Source organism: Coregonus clupeaformis, chromosome 8 (assembly GCF_020615455.1).
Source record: "Coregonus clupeaformis isolate EN_2021a chromosome 8, ASM2061545v1, whole genome shotgun sequence".
Lineage (NCBI taxonomy): Eukaryota > Metazoa > Chordata > Actinopteri > Salmoniformes > Salmonidae > Coregonus > Coregonus clupeaformis.
In genome coordinates this window covers 52235048-52250738 of record NC_059199.1, presented here as the reverse complement: position 1 = coordinate 52250738, position 15691 = coordinate 52235048, and the positions used below count along the sequence as shown (strand labels likewise).

Sequence of the window (15691 nt, the reverse complement as noted above, 5' to 3'; positions counted from 1 at the left end):
ATTACAAATAAGGTCTTACAGAGTTTTTGTTGCATCAAGAAATGACTTTATTAAAGTTTTCAACAAAGCCGATACCCATCTGCAGACGGGCACCCATTCTTAAGGACCCCTTCATCTTATATAGTCCTCTTCAGTTTTCCCGATCTTTTATTGATCCGCCCACTTCCTTTGTCCCTGAGGATGGCTGAACTATTACTCCAACCAATCACCCGCTCCCCTGTACCTCACCCCCTCAAGCTGTAATCAATCAAGAAGATACCAAGGAGACAAAGGTCTAGCCCAAACTCTATTCAACCCTGGTGCCGCTCCCTTCACTGTGTTTGAAGAGAGAGACAAAAGGAAGCCATGGATTCAAGTAAGAGCAAGCACCTTAACCCTAGGGCAGTTTCTCTCTACTCCCCCCCACACACAGTGAAATGCCCCAATAAAATCCTAGCCCAGTAACAAACAATTCTAACTCAATGTTCGCGATTAACCCAGTTCTATCTTCTAATTTATTAAAGAATATACATCACAACATTGAGTGGTCTGCTCATAAAGTGAAAAAGCTACCGGTATCTGTGAAACACCATGTCCATTAACCACACAACCAGCAGCAGCTAGGAAACACATGCTCCAAAACCACCACCACCAGACTGAACAACACAGTGACAGACCCCAAACACACCCACACCTCATCTACTAACTCTCAAACTGAGTGAAGGGTTATTTTCAGAGAGCAACTATAGAATGTGACTTATTTTTCAACTAACATACAGGATTTTTTTAATAGAACAGCAGCCCTCATCAAAAGGAAGTCTCTGCTCTTTCTCTACTCTTTCTTCTCTGTGTGTTTTGGTTTGTCAACTGCTAGCTACCAGTGACAGTGATAGATGAGGACATACAGCCAGAGGAAACAGTCATACAACGCCTTAAATAGATGTCTGGTGGTCCCTTCTCCTGCTTCTATTAACAGGGAATACTCCTTCTCCTACTCTCCAACCTAAAAAGGTTTATCTTAAAACTCCCTTGCGTATTGATGGATTTTATATGGTTTGGTACACTATTCCATTCCACAAGTGTTTTAAGGAGAGAGCTTTTTCCAGCCATGCTCCTACAGTGCAGCAGTCTGATATTGGCAACATTAGCTCTGGTGTGATGGCTATGAGATTCTACTGAAATTAAAATAACTAGACAGGTAACAGGGGGCAAGGTCATGTATCACTTTAAAACCCATCAACAGTTTAATCTGCACCACCACCAGATCAACTGGAAGCCAGCTCAGTTCCCTGAAATGATTAGGACCAATGTGCGTCCCGGTGGCTGAGCTTCAGTATAATTCTCATTACTTTGTTTTGGGTCGTTTTAAGTTTGTCCTTCAAATTTTGTGATACGCCACTGAACCATGAGATAGAAGCATAGCCATAGTGGCACCGTATCAGAGATGTTTCCAGGGTCCTCATAGTCTCTGTATACAGGAACTTGGCTACCCTTGCCAGGAACTTTGTCCTGGAGTGAACCTACCCAATGACCTTCAGAACCATAAGTTCCCATGTCATGTGTTGGTCCAGTTCACATCCCAGTGTATGTAACAGAGCATTTTTCCTTCACCGCTACACCATTAAACTTGACAGAGAAGTTGGAAGAGTTTCTCACTTTGTGTTAGGAACAAAAAAGGATACTTTCTGTCTTGCCTAAATGGATAACCACTTACTGACTTTAGTCAGTTGGCTGCTTAGGGTCTTTTCAACGGTCTCCTTAGTCTAATGTGAAACCAAGAGGGTAGAATAATTCTCATGTGCATGTGTTTGATGGTATGATAAAGTTTGGAAAACCGTTAGCTTTCTCTAAATTCATTGTTGGTCTTTGCATGGTGTGTGTTGACTGTAGAATGCCTAGTCATCAGTGATTGGTTGGATATCTCGAAACGTTTGCTTTATTACTGTGTGATAACACCTACATAATACCTATATTCAGCAACATATCATGATGTATTGATTCTGCAGTTTTGAATGTGCCAATGGTGTGGTTGGTTCAGCAGCTGTTGCAGTGCTTCTAGAACGGAAAAGAAATTAAGACCCTGTGCTAGATGCATGTCACTCTTTACATTTAAGGCAATACGGGACTGTATGGAATGATTGTTTCTATTACATAATAAGATAAACTGCAGGACTAGGACAACTGCAGTTATGCCCTAAATACCACACTTCATTGAGCTGTAACTTTATTTTGTCTTAATTCATGACAGAGCTGTTTTTGTGTAAGGGTTTATAATACCTTATTTCAGACTGACATGTATTTATAATGTATTTATAATGTATTTATAATGTCGCCCATGCAGTATATGATGCATTGGTGGTGAGTAATTACACAGTAACCACAGTGTGATTTGTACTTGAGCTGAGGAGGAGTTATCAGATCCACCCCCACTTCTCTTTTCCTGTCATCTCATCCTGTTCTGCTGAATGTGGGGGAGGAGCTGACTTTAATGAAGTAAAATAGGACCCACACACTCAGATACGTACAGATAGAAAGTGCAAATATGTGTAGTGCCATTTACAGTATAAATGAAACCTGGAAAAGCACTGTATAAATCCAATCCATTATTATCTATTAATTAATTGTGTAACACTTTGCATTGCAGTGTATTATTGTGTAATTATTCATGTAGGCACACTGTAACAAATATTACAACTTAACAATGAGCAATTAGAATACTTGCTACACAATACTTACATTAATAATTATACAGTGAAAAGATCATTGTAATATAGTATGCAACCATTGATTGATGTCAGAATAACATATATATTTGTGTGTTTCAGGTGTGGGTGTTCCTCTGTTCATCAACAAGACAGTGGGGGACTCCGTGGAGCTGCTGGCAGGCTTAGAGAGAGGACATTACAAATCATTGCAGTGGAAGTATAGAGGAAAGGATATTGTAGAAGTCAACTCAGAAGGTGTATATTAACCTGGATCCCAGTTCGAGGGGAGACTAAAGATGAACAACAAAAACTTTATTTTAACGGTCAGAGAACTGCCACTGCAAGACTCAGGGGATTTTCTAGTTACAGGCGAAGGGGACAAAGGTCAGATTGGCAGTAAGACCATCACTCTGAAGGTCCACGGTAAGCTGTTATCACCTTTTTGCATCCTATTTTGATATCATTATAATTTATATCCATGACCACGGCTGATGATCTTTAAACTATAATGAAGATTTGTTGGTTTTATACTGACCTTACTCACCATGCTTTGATACATTTCCATCACATTAACAAGTTTTATCCTCTGTCGTCTTTCTCCTGGTGGTATGGCTATGGTAGGGTACATTTAGAAGACTGATTATGTGTCTCTATCTCTCTCCTGGTTGGTCAGAGCCTATATCCAAAGTGGTGATCCAGACAGACATCACACTATTAGCCAACCACTCCTGTACGGTGCGGTTGATGTGCAACGTGTCCTGCTACTCCAACCTTACATACACCTGGGAGAGAGACAATGAGATGTACGGGGACACCCAGCAGATTCACTTCTCTCTCTCTCCTGCAGAGAGAGACATCAGTGTAACGTGCAACGCCTCCAACCTAGTTAGTTGGAAAACTGTCTTTGCGACAGTAAAGGGTGGTAATGACAAAACCGCCCCAGGTACCTAGATATCATAATAATCCCTTCCATACATTTTTCAGTGTGATTATACGCTTATGTTGTCAAATATAATATATAATGCTTGTGATTACATTGGAAGTGTATGATATAGAGCCATTTAGTCTTTATCATATTGTATAGTCTAATCATGTGTGTTGTACAATATGTGACAGGGATGGCATGGTATACCATCTACATCAGAGTATCAGTAGGAGGCACTGTGGTGCTGATCCTCACTGTAGCTGTGGCAGTGTGCTACTGCAGGGGCCGCAGTAACCCAGATATGTACTGCTTAGGGCCCTTAACTATACTTAAAGTTAAATTTCAGGTGGATCTAGAAATATTCTTCAGATGATATTATTGATTTGTTTTTGAATATTGAATTTGAAAATCTGTTATTGAATGGAAGACTATGTAGTCTACTTTGATAATTGTCTATACCTTTCTTGATGCTGAAACAGTTTTTTCTTGATTATCTGTCACATGTACTGGCTTCCTGTTAAGGCAAGGGCTGATTTCAAGGTTTTACTGTTAACCTATAAAGCGTTACATGGGCTTGCTCCTACCTATCTTTCCGAGTTGGTCCTGCCGTACATACCAATACGTACGCTACGGTCACAAGACGCAGGCCTCCTAATTGTCCCTAGAATTTCTAAGCAAACAGCGGGAGGCAGGGCTTTCTCCTATAGATCTCCATTTTTATGGAACAGTCTGCCTACCCATGTGAGAGACGGAGACTCGGTCTCAACCTTTAAGTCTTTACTGAAGACTTATCTCTTCAGTAGGTCATATGATTGAGTGTAGTCTGGCCCAGGAGTGTGAAGGTGAACGGAAAGGCTCTGGAGCAACGAACAGCCCTTGCTGTCTCTGCCGGGCCGGTTCCCCTCTCCACTGGGGTTCTCTGCCTCTAACCCTGTTGCAGGGGCTGAGTCACTGGCTTGCTGGTGCTCTTTCATGCCGTCCCTGGGAGGGGGTGCGTCACTTGAGTGGGTTGAGTTACTGACGTGATCTTCCTGTCTGGGTTGGCGCCCCCCTTGGTTTGTGCTGTGGTGGAGACCTCTGTGGGCTATACTCGGCCTTGTCTCAGGATTGTAAGTTGGTGGTTGAGGATATCCCTCTAGTGGTGCGGGGGCTGTGCTTTGGCAGAGTGGGTGGGGTTATATCCTTCCTGTTTGGCCCTGTCCGGGGGTTTCTTCGGATGGGGCCACAGTGTCTCCGGACCGCTCCTGTCTCAGCCTCCAGTATTTATGCTGCAGTAGTTTATGTGTCGGGGGGCTGGGGTTAGTTGGTTATACCTGGAGTACTTCTCCTGTCTTATCCAGTGTCCTGTGTGAATTTAAGTATGCTCTCTCTAATTCTCTCGTTCTCTCTTTCTCTCTGAGAACCTGAGCCCTAGGACCATACGTCAGGACTACCGGGCATGATGACACCTTGCTGTCCCCAGTCCGCCTGGCCTTGCTGCTATTCCAGTTTCAACTGTTCTGCCTGCGGTTACGAAACCCCTACCTGTCCCAGACCTGCTGTTTTCAACTCTTAATGATCGGCTATGAAAAGCCAACTGAGAGACCTGAGCCCTAGGACCATACGTCGGGACTACCGGCCGTGGTGACTCCTTGCTGTCCCCAGTCCGCCTGGCCTTGCTGCTATTCCAGTTTCAACTGTTCTGCCTGCGGTTATGGAACCCCTACCTGTCCCAGACCTGCTGTTTTCAACTCTTAATGATCGGCTATGAAAAGCCAACTGAGATTTATTCCTGATTATTATTTGACCATGCTTGTCACTTATGAACATTTTTGAACATCTTGGCATGGTTCTGTTATAATCTTCACCCGGCACAGCCAGAAGAGGACTGGCCACCCCTCATAGCCTGGTTCCTCTCTAGGTTTCTTCCTAGGTTTTCGCCTTTCTAGGAAGTTTTTCCTAGCCACCGTGCTTCTACACCTGCATTACTAGCTGTTTGGGGTTTTAGGCTGGGTTTCTGTACAGCACTTCGAGATATTAGCTGATGTAAGAAGGGCTATATAAAATAAAATTGATTGATTGAAATTGATTGATGTAGCCGCAGACTCTGTATGACAAGATCGCATTTGGACGCCCAGAGCCCCCCACCTCTCCCTACCAGAAAGTACTGTGAGCTGAACAGGATGTGGTCAAAGGCTGGGCCTTTCATAGATATAGAACACTCTGCTTCCTCTGCATCTTGCATGTGAATATTCTGTAGTTAGGCCAAGATGTTACTGGTTAATTTCATCACGACCTACACTATTTGATTACTTTTTCATGACTGTAATCTTCTCCCTTTGTTGATTCTCATATATACAGTGTATTAGAAGGCCTTATGTCTTTCTTTGAGGGCCTAGTTACAATTAGGAGATTCTGAAGTGTGTAACATGACGTTGTAGGAGTGGTGATCAAACAAGCTCATATGTCGGATTTCTATTTTCTTGATTAAAGAGAAGAGTTAAAAATTGATTTGTGAGAATGATTTATGCCTGTGAGTAGAAAGTATACTCTTTTGCATTAGGATTAAGTGCTTGCCAGGCATCAATGAGGTTGTAATCACAGAGTATATGCTGGAGAGCCTTGGTTGCGTGTGGATTGTTGTTGGTCTTATTTGATTTGTCCGCATGTCCAAAATGGCATGCATGTCTGTCCCAATATCCAGATGGAATTCAGTTAATTCTAAAAAAAAAAAAATATGCTGTTCACAGAATAAAGAAAATATTCTACCTTTTTGCATAGCTTGAGTGCCTTGTATTTAGAGTGCATTGTAGTTACCTCCCATGACTGTATTTGTTAGCCACAGAGACATGGTTGTTGTATTGAATAGTTTTCAGTACTGTAGCCTTCACCAAGTGAGTGTCTAAGTGAATGTTATCTTTAAAATTAAACTCATTATGACAACACATTACATATATCATAAAACCTTTGAGGGCCTAGTTACACCCTAACACACTGGTCTGAAACTCCTGGTTTACAGAGCACATCAAGCCTGCAAGTCACATTATACTGGCTTGGAAAGCGATGTGTAATTCCTATTGGAATCCAGCCAGAGTTAGGATATCCAACTATTTGAACTTTTAATCACACGCAACTGTGACACTCTGGCTCCACGGACCTTGATATTTGAGCCAGGGTTGTTTAGTTTCATTGTTTGGGTGTATTTCTATGTTGGGGATTTCTGGTTGTGCATTTTCTATGTTTGGTTAATTGTTCTTGATTAGTCGTATGACTCCCAATCGGAGGTAACGAGTGTCAGCTGTCGGCTCGTTATCTCTGATTGGGAGCCATATTTATACTGTGTGAGTTCACTTTGTGTTGTGGGTTATTGTTTCTTTGTTGCTGTTAGTAGTATTCAGTATAGAACTTCACGGATCGTCATTTGTTGTTTTCTTCGTGGTTGCTTTAAGTAAATAAAGTCATCATGTTCACTCGCAACGCTGCGCATTGGTCTCCTCCTTCAGACGATCGTGACAGAATAACCCACCAAAAAAGGACCAAGCAGCGCGTCCAGGAGCAAGGGGTCTGGACACAGGAGTTATGGATGCCTCCTAAGGACTTTTGGACATGGGAGGAGATTCGGGCTGGAAAGGGTCCTTGGGCACAACCGGGAGGAACATCATCGCCCTCGTGAAGAGCTGGAGGCAGCTGCAGCCGAGAGGAGGTGGTCTGAGGAGGAATATCACCGCCCTCGTGAAGAGCTGGAGGCAGCTGCAGCCGAGAGGAGGTGGTATGAAGAGGAAGCGCGGAGTCGAGGCTGGAAGCCAGTGGTTACTCCCCCAAAAAATTTTTTGGGGGGGCACATGGCTTGGGCGCCTGGGCAGCAGGAGGCTGCCACAGGGAGAAAAAGGAGAGAAGGCTATCGGATTACGGGAGCCATTGGCGAGTAGAGGGAGGGGAAGTTGTTGTGGCACGGCATGAGAGACTGAAGTGTGTTCCCAGTCTGGTCCGGTCCGTTCTTGATCCCCAGTTAAGGCCAGTGGTGGGTGTTCCCGGCACGGTCCGGCCTGTTCCTACTCCACGCACCAGGTCCACGATGTGCGTCGCCAGCCGGCCTGAACTGGCCGTCTGCCCAACGGCGCCTGAACTGCCCGTCTGCCCAACGCCGTCTGAACTGCCCGTCTGCCCAACGCCGTCTGAACTGCCCGTCTGCCCAACGGCGCCTGAACTGCCCGTCTGCCCAACGCCGTCTGAACTGTCCGTCTGCCCAACGCCGTCTGAACTGCCCGTCTGTACTGAGCCTGCAAAGCCGCCCGTCTGCCATGAGCCTTCAGAGCCGTCCGCCAGACCGGAGCCGCTAGAGCTCTCCGCCAGACCGGATCAGCCAGAGCCTTCCGCCAGACAGGATCAGCCAGAGCCTTCCGCCAGACAGGATCAGCCAGAGCCTTCCGCCAGACAGGATCAGCCAGAGCCTTCCGCCAGACAGGAGCAGCCAGAGCCTTCCGCCAGACAGGAGCAGCCAGAGCCTTCCGCCAGACAGGAGCAGCCAGAGCCTTCCGTCAGACCGGATCAGCCAGAGCCTTCCGCCAGACAGGATCAGCCAGAGCCTTCCGCCAGCCATGAGCAGCCAGACCCGTCAGCCAGCCATGAGCAGCCAGATCCGTCAGCCAGCTATGAGCAGCCAGATCCGTCAGCCAGCCATGAGCAGCCAGATCCGTCAGCCAGCCATGAGCAGCCAGATCCGTCAGCCAGCCATGAGCAGCCAGATCCGTCCAGCCAGCCACGAGCAGCCAGATCCGTCAGCCAGCCACGAGCAACCAGATCCGTCAGCCAGCCATGAGCAGCCAGATCCGTCAGCCAGCCACGAGCAACCAGATCCGTCAGCCAGCCACGAGCAGCCAGACCCGTCAGCCAGCCATGAGCAGCCAGACCCGTCAGCCAGCCATGAGCAGCCAGATCCGTCAGCCAGCCATGAGCAGCCAGATCCGTCAGCCAGCCATGAGCAGCCAGATCCGTCAGCCAGCCATGAGCAGCCAGATCCGTCAGCCCGCCAGGATCCGCCAGATCCGTCAGCCAGCCAGGATCCGCCAGAGCCGTCCTGCCAGGATCCGCCAGAGCCGTCCAGCCAGGATCCGCCAGAGCTGTCCAGCCAGGATCCGCCAGAACCGTCTAGCCAGGATCCGCCAGAGCCGTCCCGCCAGGATCCGCCAGAGCCAGCCAGCCAGGATCCGCCATCTAGTCAGGTACTGCCCCTTAGTCCGGTACTGCCCCGTAGTCCGGTGCCGCCCCTTAATCCAGTGGGGTTTAGTTGGGGGGTGGTCATGAGGAAGGGAATACGGAAGCGGATAGTGACTAAGGTGGGGTGGGGACCACGACCTGGGCCAGAGCCGCCACCAGGGACAGACGCCCACCCAGACCCTCCCCGAGACTGTATGCTGAGTGCGCCCGGAGGTCGCACCTTTAGGGGGGTAATGTGACACTCTGGCTCCACGGACCTTGATATTTGAGCCAGGGTTGTTTAGTTTCATTGTTTGGGTGTATTTCTATGTTGGGGATTTCTGGTTGTGCATTTTCTATGTTTGGTTAATTGTTCTTGATTAGTCGTATGACTCCCAATCGGAGGTAACGAGTGTCAGCTGTCGGCTCGTTATCTCTGATTGGGAGCCATATTTATACTGTGTGAGTTCACTTTGTGTTGTGGGTTATTGTTTCTTTGTTGCTGTTAGTAGTATTCAGTATAGAACTTCACGGATCGTCATTTGTTGTTTTCTTCGTGGTTGCTTTAAGTAAATAAAGTCATCATGTTCACTCGCAACGCTGCGCATTGGTCTCCTCCTTCAGACGATCGTGACAGCAACCTGCATTCAGAATGACTGTTGGGGTAGGGAAGATTGATTACTGAGCCTGCCTAAATTATATAAACTGGAACAGCCATATCTGTAATGTGTGAAATAAATCGAACTACTAACATATTGGATTAGTTTGATTGGTTGATTAATCTTATGCTACACAAACATAGATAACATACATTTTTCTAAAGTACATGCAAATACACAGGTATTGAGACAAACCATTCTGAAAATCAACCTGCAAGAGAGCATGCTGGAATAATGATCATGATAATGATTGGCGTGGTTTTGAGTTGTTTTCAGCAAACAGGAATTTGTAATTTTACTCAACAAGCTTATTCAAATACAACTGTCTTCAAGCAGAGTTTGTTGATTGAAGACACTAACACATTGGCTCAAATTCTTGTCCTTTTTAAGTTAATCAGTTGGTTAAGTTTGATTTTATCTAGAGCGCAGTGAATGAAATTAAAAGGCTGAGGAACTTTACATTAGGTCACCTGTTTGTCATAGTTGAGTGGTCATGGTTTGCTGTCTTCGTCTTTAGCAGTGTGGGTTTGTGAAGGAAGGCTCTGTGTGAAGCTGTCTTTTCCCTCTGTGATCAGAGAGAGACAAATAGAGAATGGTTGTAGTCATATGCAAAACCCTGTGAAAACCTAGTTGCTGGGATGATAAGTACACATGAAAAGGTGTGCAGGGATTTATGTCCTTTTCAGAGAGAAGAATGACAATGTTCTTTCATCATACAAATTCTGTAGTTCACTTATTAATTTCTCTTTTACATTCAATCTATCACTGTGATCACTACTTTCTTGGGTTATTACTTTGAACAGTTGACAGACCTACCTTGTTTGTGCTGTAACTCAAGAACATCTACATGCAGTTGACCTCCAAATAGCTACAACATAAACCACATGATAAATATGCCATGAAGTCAAACCTTTGACACCTCTCCTAGTGACATTAAAGATTGGACTGAAAATGTCAACATGACCAGGTATGGTATATGCAATATTGACTTCACTTTTTGCACACATATGTTATTATCCACAAAATTCCTTCCTCAGATATATACAATAGTTCTCTCTTCCACCCACAGAAAGACCACAGTGTTGATTTGTCAATTTATTTTACAGTAAGAGGAAGTTGTGTAAAGATGAACATGACATCAGATTCTATTTTTTTCTGTTTCTCTTTAAGCATCTGTACCTTTCTAATTCGGTCAAAGCCCCTTTAACAAAATCTCTATGCACCATAGTGCTGTCAGTCTTCTGTAAAACACATACAGATTGGACTTCTACTGATATGAACCCATACAGAAGTGGTCCATGTCTGTACTAATATGATGACATAGAGAGAGGAAGGAATAAGAGGGCAGACCCAGTAGACTGAGGGGTTATGTTGTTGCTATGTGACCAATGACCATATTAGCTTCAATATTGTGATCCACAAGTATGTGGAGTAGTTACAGGCCTGTCATGAAGAGGGCGATAAGAAACCCCAGATGTTTACCTTGTTTCTTCACGCAGAGTGTCTCAATCTACACTCTACAACAAACCACTTAGATATTTTTAAAGGTAAATCGTTTAAATATATATATTCATGTATTCAACAGGTAATGATTTGAAGCAAAATGAAACTCTACACATTAACCTGGAAATCCAGTTCCCCAGTTACAGCTTTGAAACTCCTCCCATCTCTGGTCAGTGGTAATAAATTCCGCTTAGCTCTGCCACTGATGTACACACACACAAACCACACAACACACACAAACCACACACACACACAAAAACACGATACAGTACATGAACAATAACCCTGAGGCACATCACATAAACAGACAAATTGAAATACAACCATAAACAACACAATAACAAACATATCTATGTAGACAGTATCTAACTAAATGTATACCTCATAATCGAGGGGGTGGCAGAAGATGTCCATTTCCATTGTGGAACAACTGATGTTAGCTGGCTAGGCTTGCCACCTGACAGCTGAGCAAAGATTTGAGGGGAGGCCTACACTATCTATCTATCTATCTATCTATCTATCTATCTATCTATCTATCTATCTATCTATCTATCTATCTATCTATCTAGCTAGCTAGCTAGCTAGCTAGCTATCTAGCTATCTAGCTATCTATCTATCTGTGCATGGTGCAGCATAAAACAAACATCTACACATTCTGATATAAAACCACAAGCTCAGATTTCATCAATTCAGGTCTCTAAGGAGCGAGTGTGAGACCATGTAGCCAACCATAAGGAGAAGTTGGTCAGAATATAAACACGCTATCAACTGCTACTATTTTTTCTCACAATCTTTTGACATTTCTCTTGAATCTTTCTCTCTCTGTTTTTCTGTGTGACGGTGAAGAGGTGTGATCTAAGCAGACTGTCATCATATAGGAAATAGAGTGGTTTGTCAGAAGGACTGTAGTTGTATAGAAAGTAACTTGTCTGTGGGGACAGAATGGAGCACACCTTGCTCTGTTTGCTACTATGTACAGCGCATTCAGAAAGTATTCAGACCCTTTGACTTTTTCACATTTTGTTACGTTACAGCCTTATTCTAAAATTGATTATATTGTTGTTTTTTCCTCATCAATACCCCTTAATGACAAAGCAAAAACAGGTTTAGACATTTTTACACATTTATTAAAAATAGAAAACGGAAATATCACATTTACATAAGTATTCAGACACTTTACTCAGTACTTTGTTGAAGCACATTTACATTTTAGTCATTTAGCAGACGCTCTTATCCAGAGCGACTTACAGTTAGTGAATACATATATATATATATTTTTCATACTAGCCCCCCATGGGAATCGAACCCACAACCCTGGCGTTGCAAATGCCATGCTCTATCAACTGAGCTACATCCCTGCCAGCCATTCCCTCCCCTACCCTGGACGATGCTGGGCCAATTGTGCGCCGCCCATGAGTCTCCCGGTCACGGCCAGCTGCGACAGAGCCTGGATTCGAACCAGGATCTCTAGTGGCACAGCTAGCACTGCGATGCAGTGCCTTAGACCACTGCGCCACTCAGGAGACACCTTTGGCAGCAATTACAGCCTCGAGTCTTCTTGTGTAAGACGCTACAAGCTTGGCAAACCTGTATTTGGGGAGTTTCTCCCATTTTCTCTGCGGATCCTCTCAAGCTCTGTCAGGTTGGATGGGGAGCGTCGCTGCACAGCTATTTTCAGGTCTCTCCAGATATGTTAGATCGGGTTCAAGTCCGGGCTCTGGCTGGGCCACTCAAGGACATTCAGAGACTTGTCCTGAAGCCACTCCTGCGTAGTCTTGGTTGTGTGCTCAGGGTCATTGTCCTTTGGAAGGTGAACCTTCGATCTGGAACAGGTTTTCATCAAGGATCTCTCGGTACTTTGCTCCGATCATCTTTCACTCGATCCTGACTAGTCTCCCAGTCCCTGCCGCTGAAAAACCAGGCCAGTAACATTAAGGCCTGATTGGTGGAGAGCTGCAGAGATGGTTGTTGCTTGGTGCGAGGAGCAGGAACAGGCCGGGCCGGACTGGCGACGCGCACCACCGGCTTGGTGCGGGGAGCAGGAACAGGCCGGGCCGGACTGGCGACGCGCACCTCCGGCTTGGTGCGGGGAGCAGGAACAGGCCGGGCCGGACTGGCGACGCGCACCACCGGCTTGGTGCGGGGAGCAGGAACAGGCCGGGCCAGACTGGCGACGCGCACCACCGGCTTGGTGCGGGGAGCAGTAACAGGCCGGGCAAACCTGGCGACGCGCACCACCGGCTTGGTGTGGAGAGCAGGAACAGGCCGGGCCAGACTGGGAACACGCACCACACGACACAGTAACCAAAATAACAAAACTTAACCGTGACGGTCCAAAGGCTAACACACAAGCCTAACACAGGAACACAACAAAAACCCACAACACCGGCAGGAAAACTGGCTGCCTGAGTATGATCCCCAATCAGAGACAACGAGCGACCGCTGCCTCTGATTGGGAACCACACCAGGCCAAACATAGAAATACAAACCTAGAATATATTCACACCCTGACCAAACTAGCTAGAGTTCTATAGGCCAGGGCGTGATAATATACCTGTGAAGGTCTTCAGAAAAGCAATGGCTTAAAACACTCAGTCAAGTAATGCTCTACAATTGACCGTGTTAGGTAAGTCTGTTTTTATGGGATTGCAAGAGATGAGGTCAAATTGCAGACAGTGAGATCAATGATGGAACTAAACTATAGTTTGATTTTGGGGTAAGGTACAATACCATGATAACAAAATGGGTAAACATTTTATACTAAAATGATTTAATTAAAGAACAAACATTTTAATTGTGTCATCTCCTTTATAACAGATAAACCCCAAGCTGTCCTGAGTGTCTCTCCTCAGTGGCTGAACCCTGGAGACTCAGTTACTCTGAGCTGTGGGGTTAAAGAGTAATCTACAGGCTGGAGGTTCTTCTGGTACCGAACTGTTCCCTACAGAGCTGGGTTACCCTCCCTATTGGACAGGTCCTACTCTGTAGAGCCTCTATCTGGCAATGGGACTACTGAAGACTCCTACACTCTGATCCCTGCTGGTCCTAATCACACAGGAGGATATGTGTGTAGAGCTGGGAGAGGAGACCCAGTCTATGACACACTCTACAGTGAACCTCAGTTTCTCTGGTCAGGAGGTAACTAACTGCATTGAAACTGCATTTCACCACATTTAAGTCATCCTCATGTGTATATATAACTATAAGTTTGAGTCTTTCTCTTTGTTTCAGACCTGCATCCTTCAGTGTCTCTCAGAATAAGACCCAACAGAACTCAACACTTTACATCAAAGTCTCTCTCACTGAGCTGTGAGGAGAAGGGGAACTCTACTGGATGGAGACTGAAGAGATATAGAGAGAGAGGAGTGGAGTCAGGGTGTGGCTCTAACTGGGGATCAATGGCAGGGTCCACATGTACCATCAGGTTCACACTTGAAAAGGACAGTGGAGTGTACTGGTGTGAGTCTGCATCAGGAGAGTACAGTAATGCTGTCAACATCACAGTGGATGGTACGTTGTCACGTTCATTTAATGACGGGACAGACCAAGGTGCAGTGTGATATACAGTGAGGGAAAAAAGTATTTGATCCCCTGCTGATTTTGTACGTTTGCCCACTGACAAAGAAATGATCAGTCTATAATTTTAATGGAAGGTTTATTTGAACAGTGAGAGACAGAATAACAACAAAAAAATCCAGAAAAACGCATGTCAAAAATGTTATAAATTGATTTGCATTTTAATGAGGGGAACATGTATAATTTGTTTTTAACTCAATTAATGCTTATTTTCATTTACATTTTCCATACTTTCCACTTCTATGTCTATATGTTTTTTATAAAATGTTATTTCTTCAGTAGTTGTTATAGGAGCCAGATGAGTGTTCCACTATTGAACTTGAATAAAGAGGGTGTGCATTGTCTTACATCAGATAGCACGACGATTCCGCCTGACGAGAGTCACATAGGAGTGACGCCACCTGACGTAAGACAATGGAGGTTGTGTTGCATTTTGTATTTTGTATTAATTCTCATTTGTCAAATAAAAAGTGATGATTCCCCACATCATTGTATTGCTTTGAAATATAATTTAATTTAAGGACATATTCCTTTTACTCTCTGTATTGCTGAGTTGAAACAATGCATTTACATCTTGAACATTCCTATACATTTCTTATTATGTAAAGCAACACTTTTTAACAAAATCTCTATACACCATATTGCTGTCAGTCTTCTTAAACCACATTCAGATTTGACTACTACTGATATGAACCCATACAGAAGTGGTCCATGTCTGTACTAATATGATGACATAGAGAGAGGAAGGAATAAGAGGGCAGACCCAGTAGACTGAGGGGTTATGTTGTTGCTATGTGACCAATGACCATATTAGCTTCTATATTGTGATCCACAAGAATGTGTAGTAGTTACAGGCCTGTCCTGAAGGGGGCGATAAGAAACCCCAGATGTTTCCCTTAGTAAATCCACTAAAGGTGAAGTCTCTAACTGCTTTCCCCCTGTAACATTTCTCTCCCCATATTTGTTTCTTCACATATGTTGTACATGTGTCCCACACTCTACACCCTACAACAAACCACACATTTTTAGAGGTTAAAAGTTTTAAAAAATGTATTAATGTATTCAACATGTATTTAAACTCTACACTTAAACCTGGAAACCCAGTTCCCCAGTTACAGCTTTGAAACTCCCATCTCTGGTCAGTGGTACTAAATTACACACAGCTCTGT

At 44.6% G+C, this 15691-nt stretch overlaps 1 protein-coding gene and 1 pseudogene across 1 annotated transcript in view; both read left to right on the top strand.

Annotated features, from left to right (window-relative positions):
- The first annotated feature begins 919 nt into the window (after positions 1-919).
- Positions 920-11805, top strand: LOC123491473 (annotated as a pseudogene).
- A 2539-nt stretch (positions 11806-14344) lies between these two features.
- LOC123491472 (hemicentin-2-like) overlaps positions 14345-15691 on the top strand; it is a 19809-nt gene continuing 18462 nt past the window's right edge. The window contains exons 1-2 of the mRNA XM_045222261.1: positions 14345-14456; positions 14876-14928. Of these exons, the coding sequence (XP_045078196.1) occupies positions 14345-14456; positions 14876-14928 (165 nt within the window). The remainder of the gene's footprint in view (positions 14457-14875; positions 14929-15691) is intronic.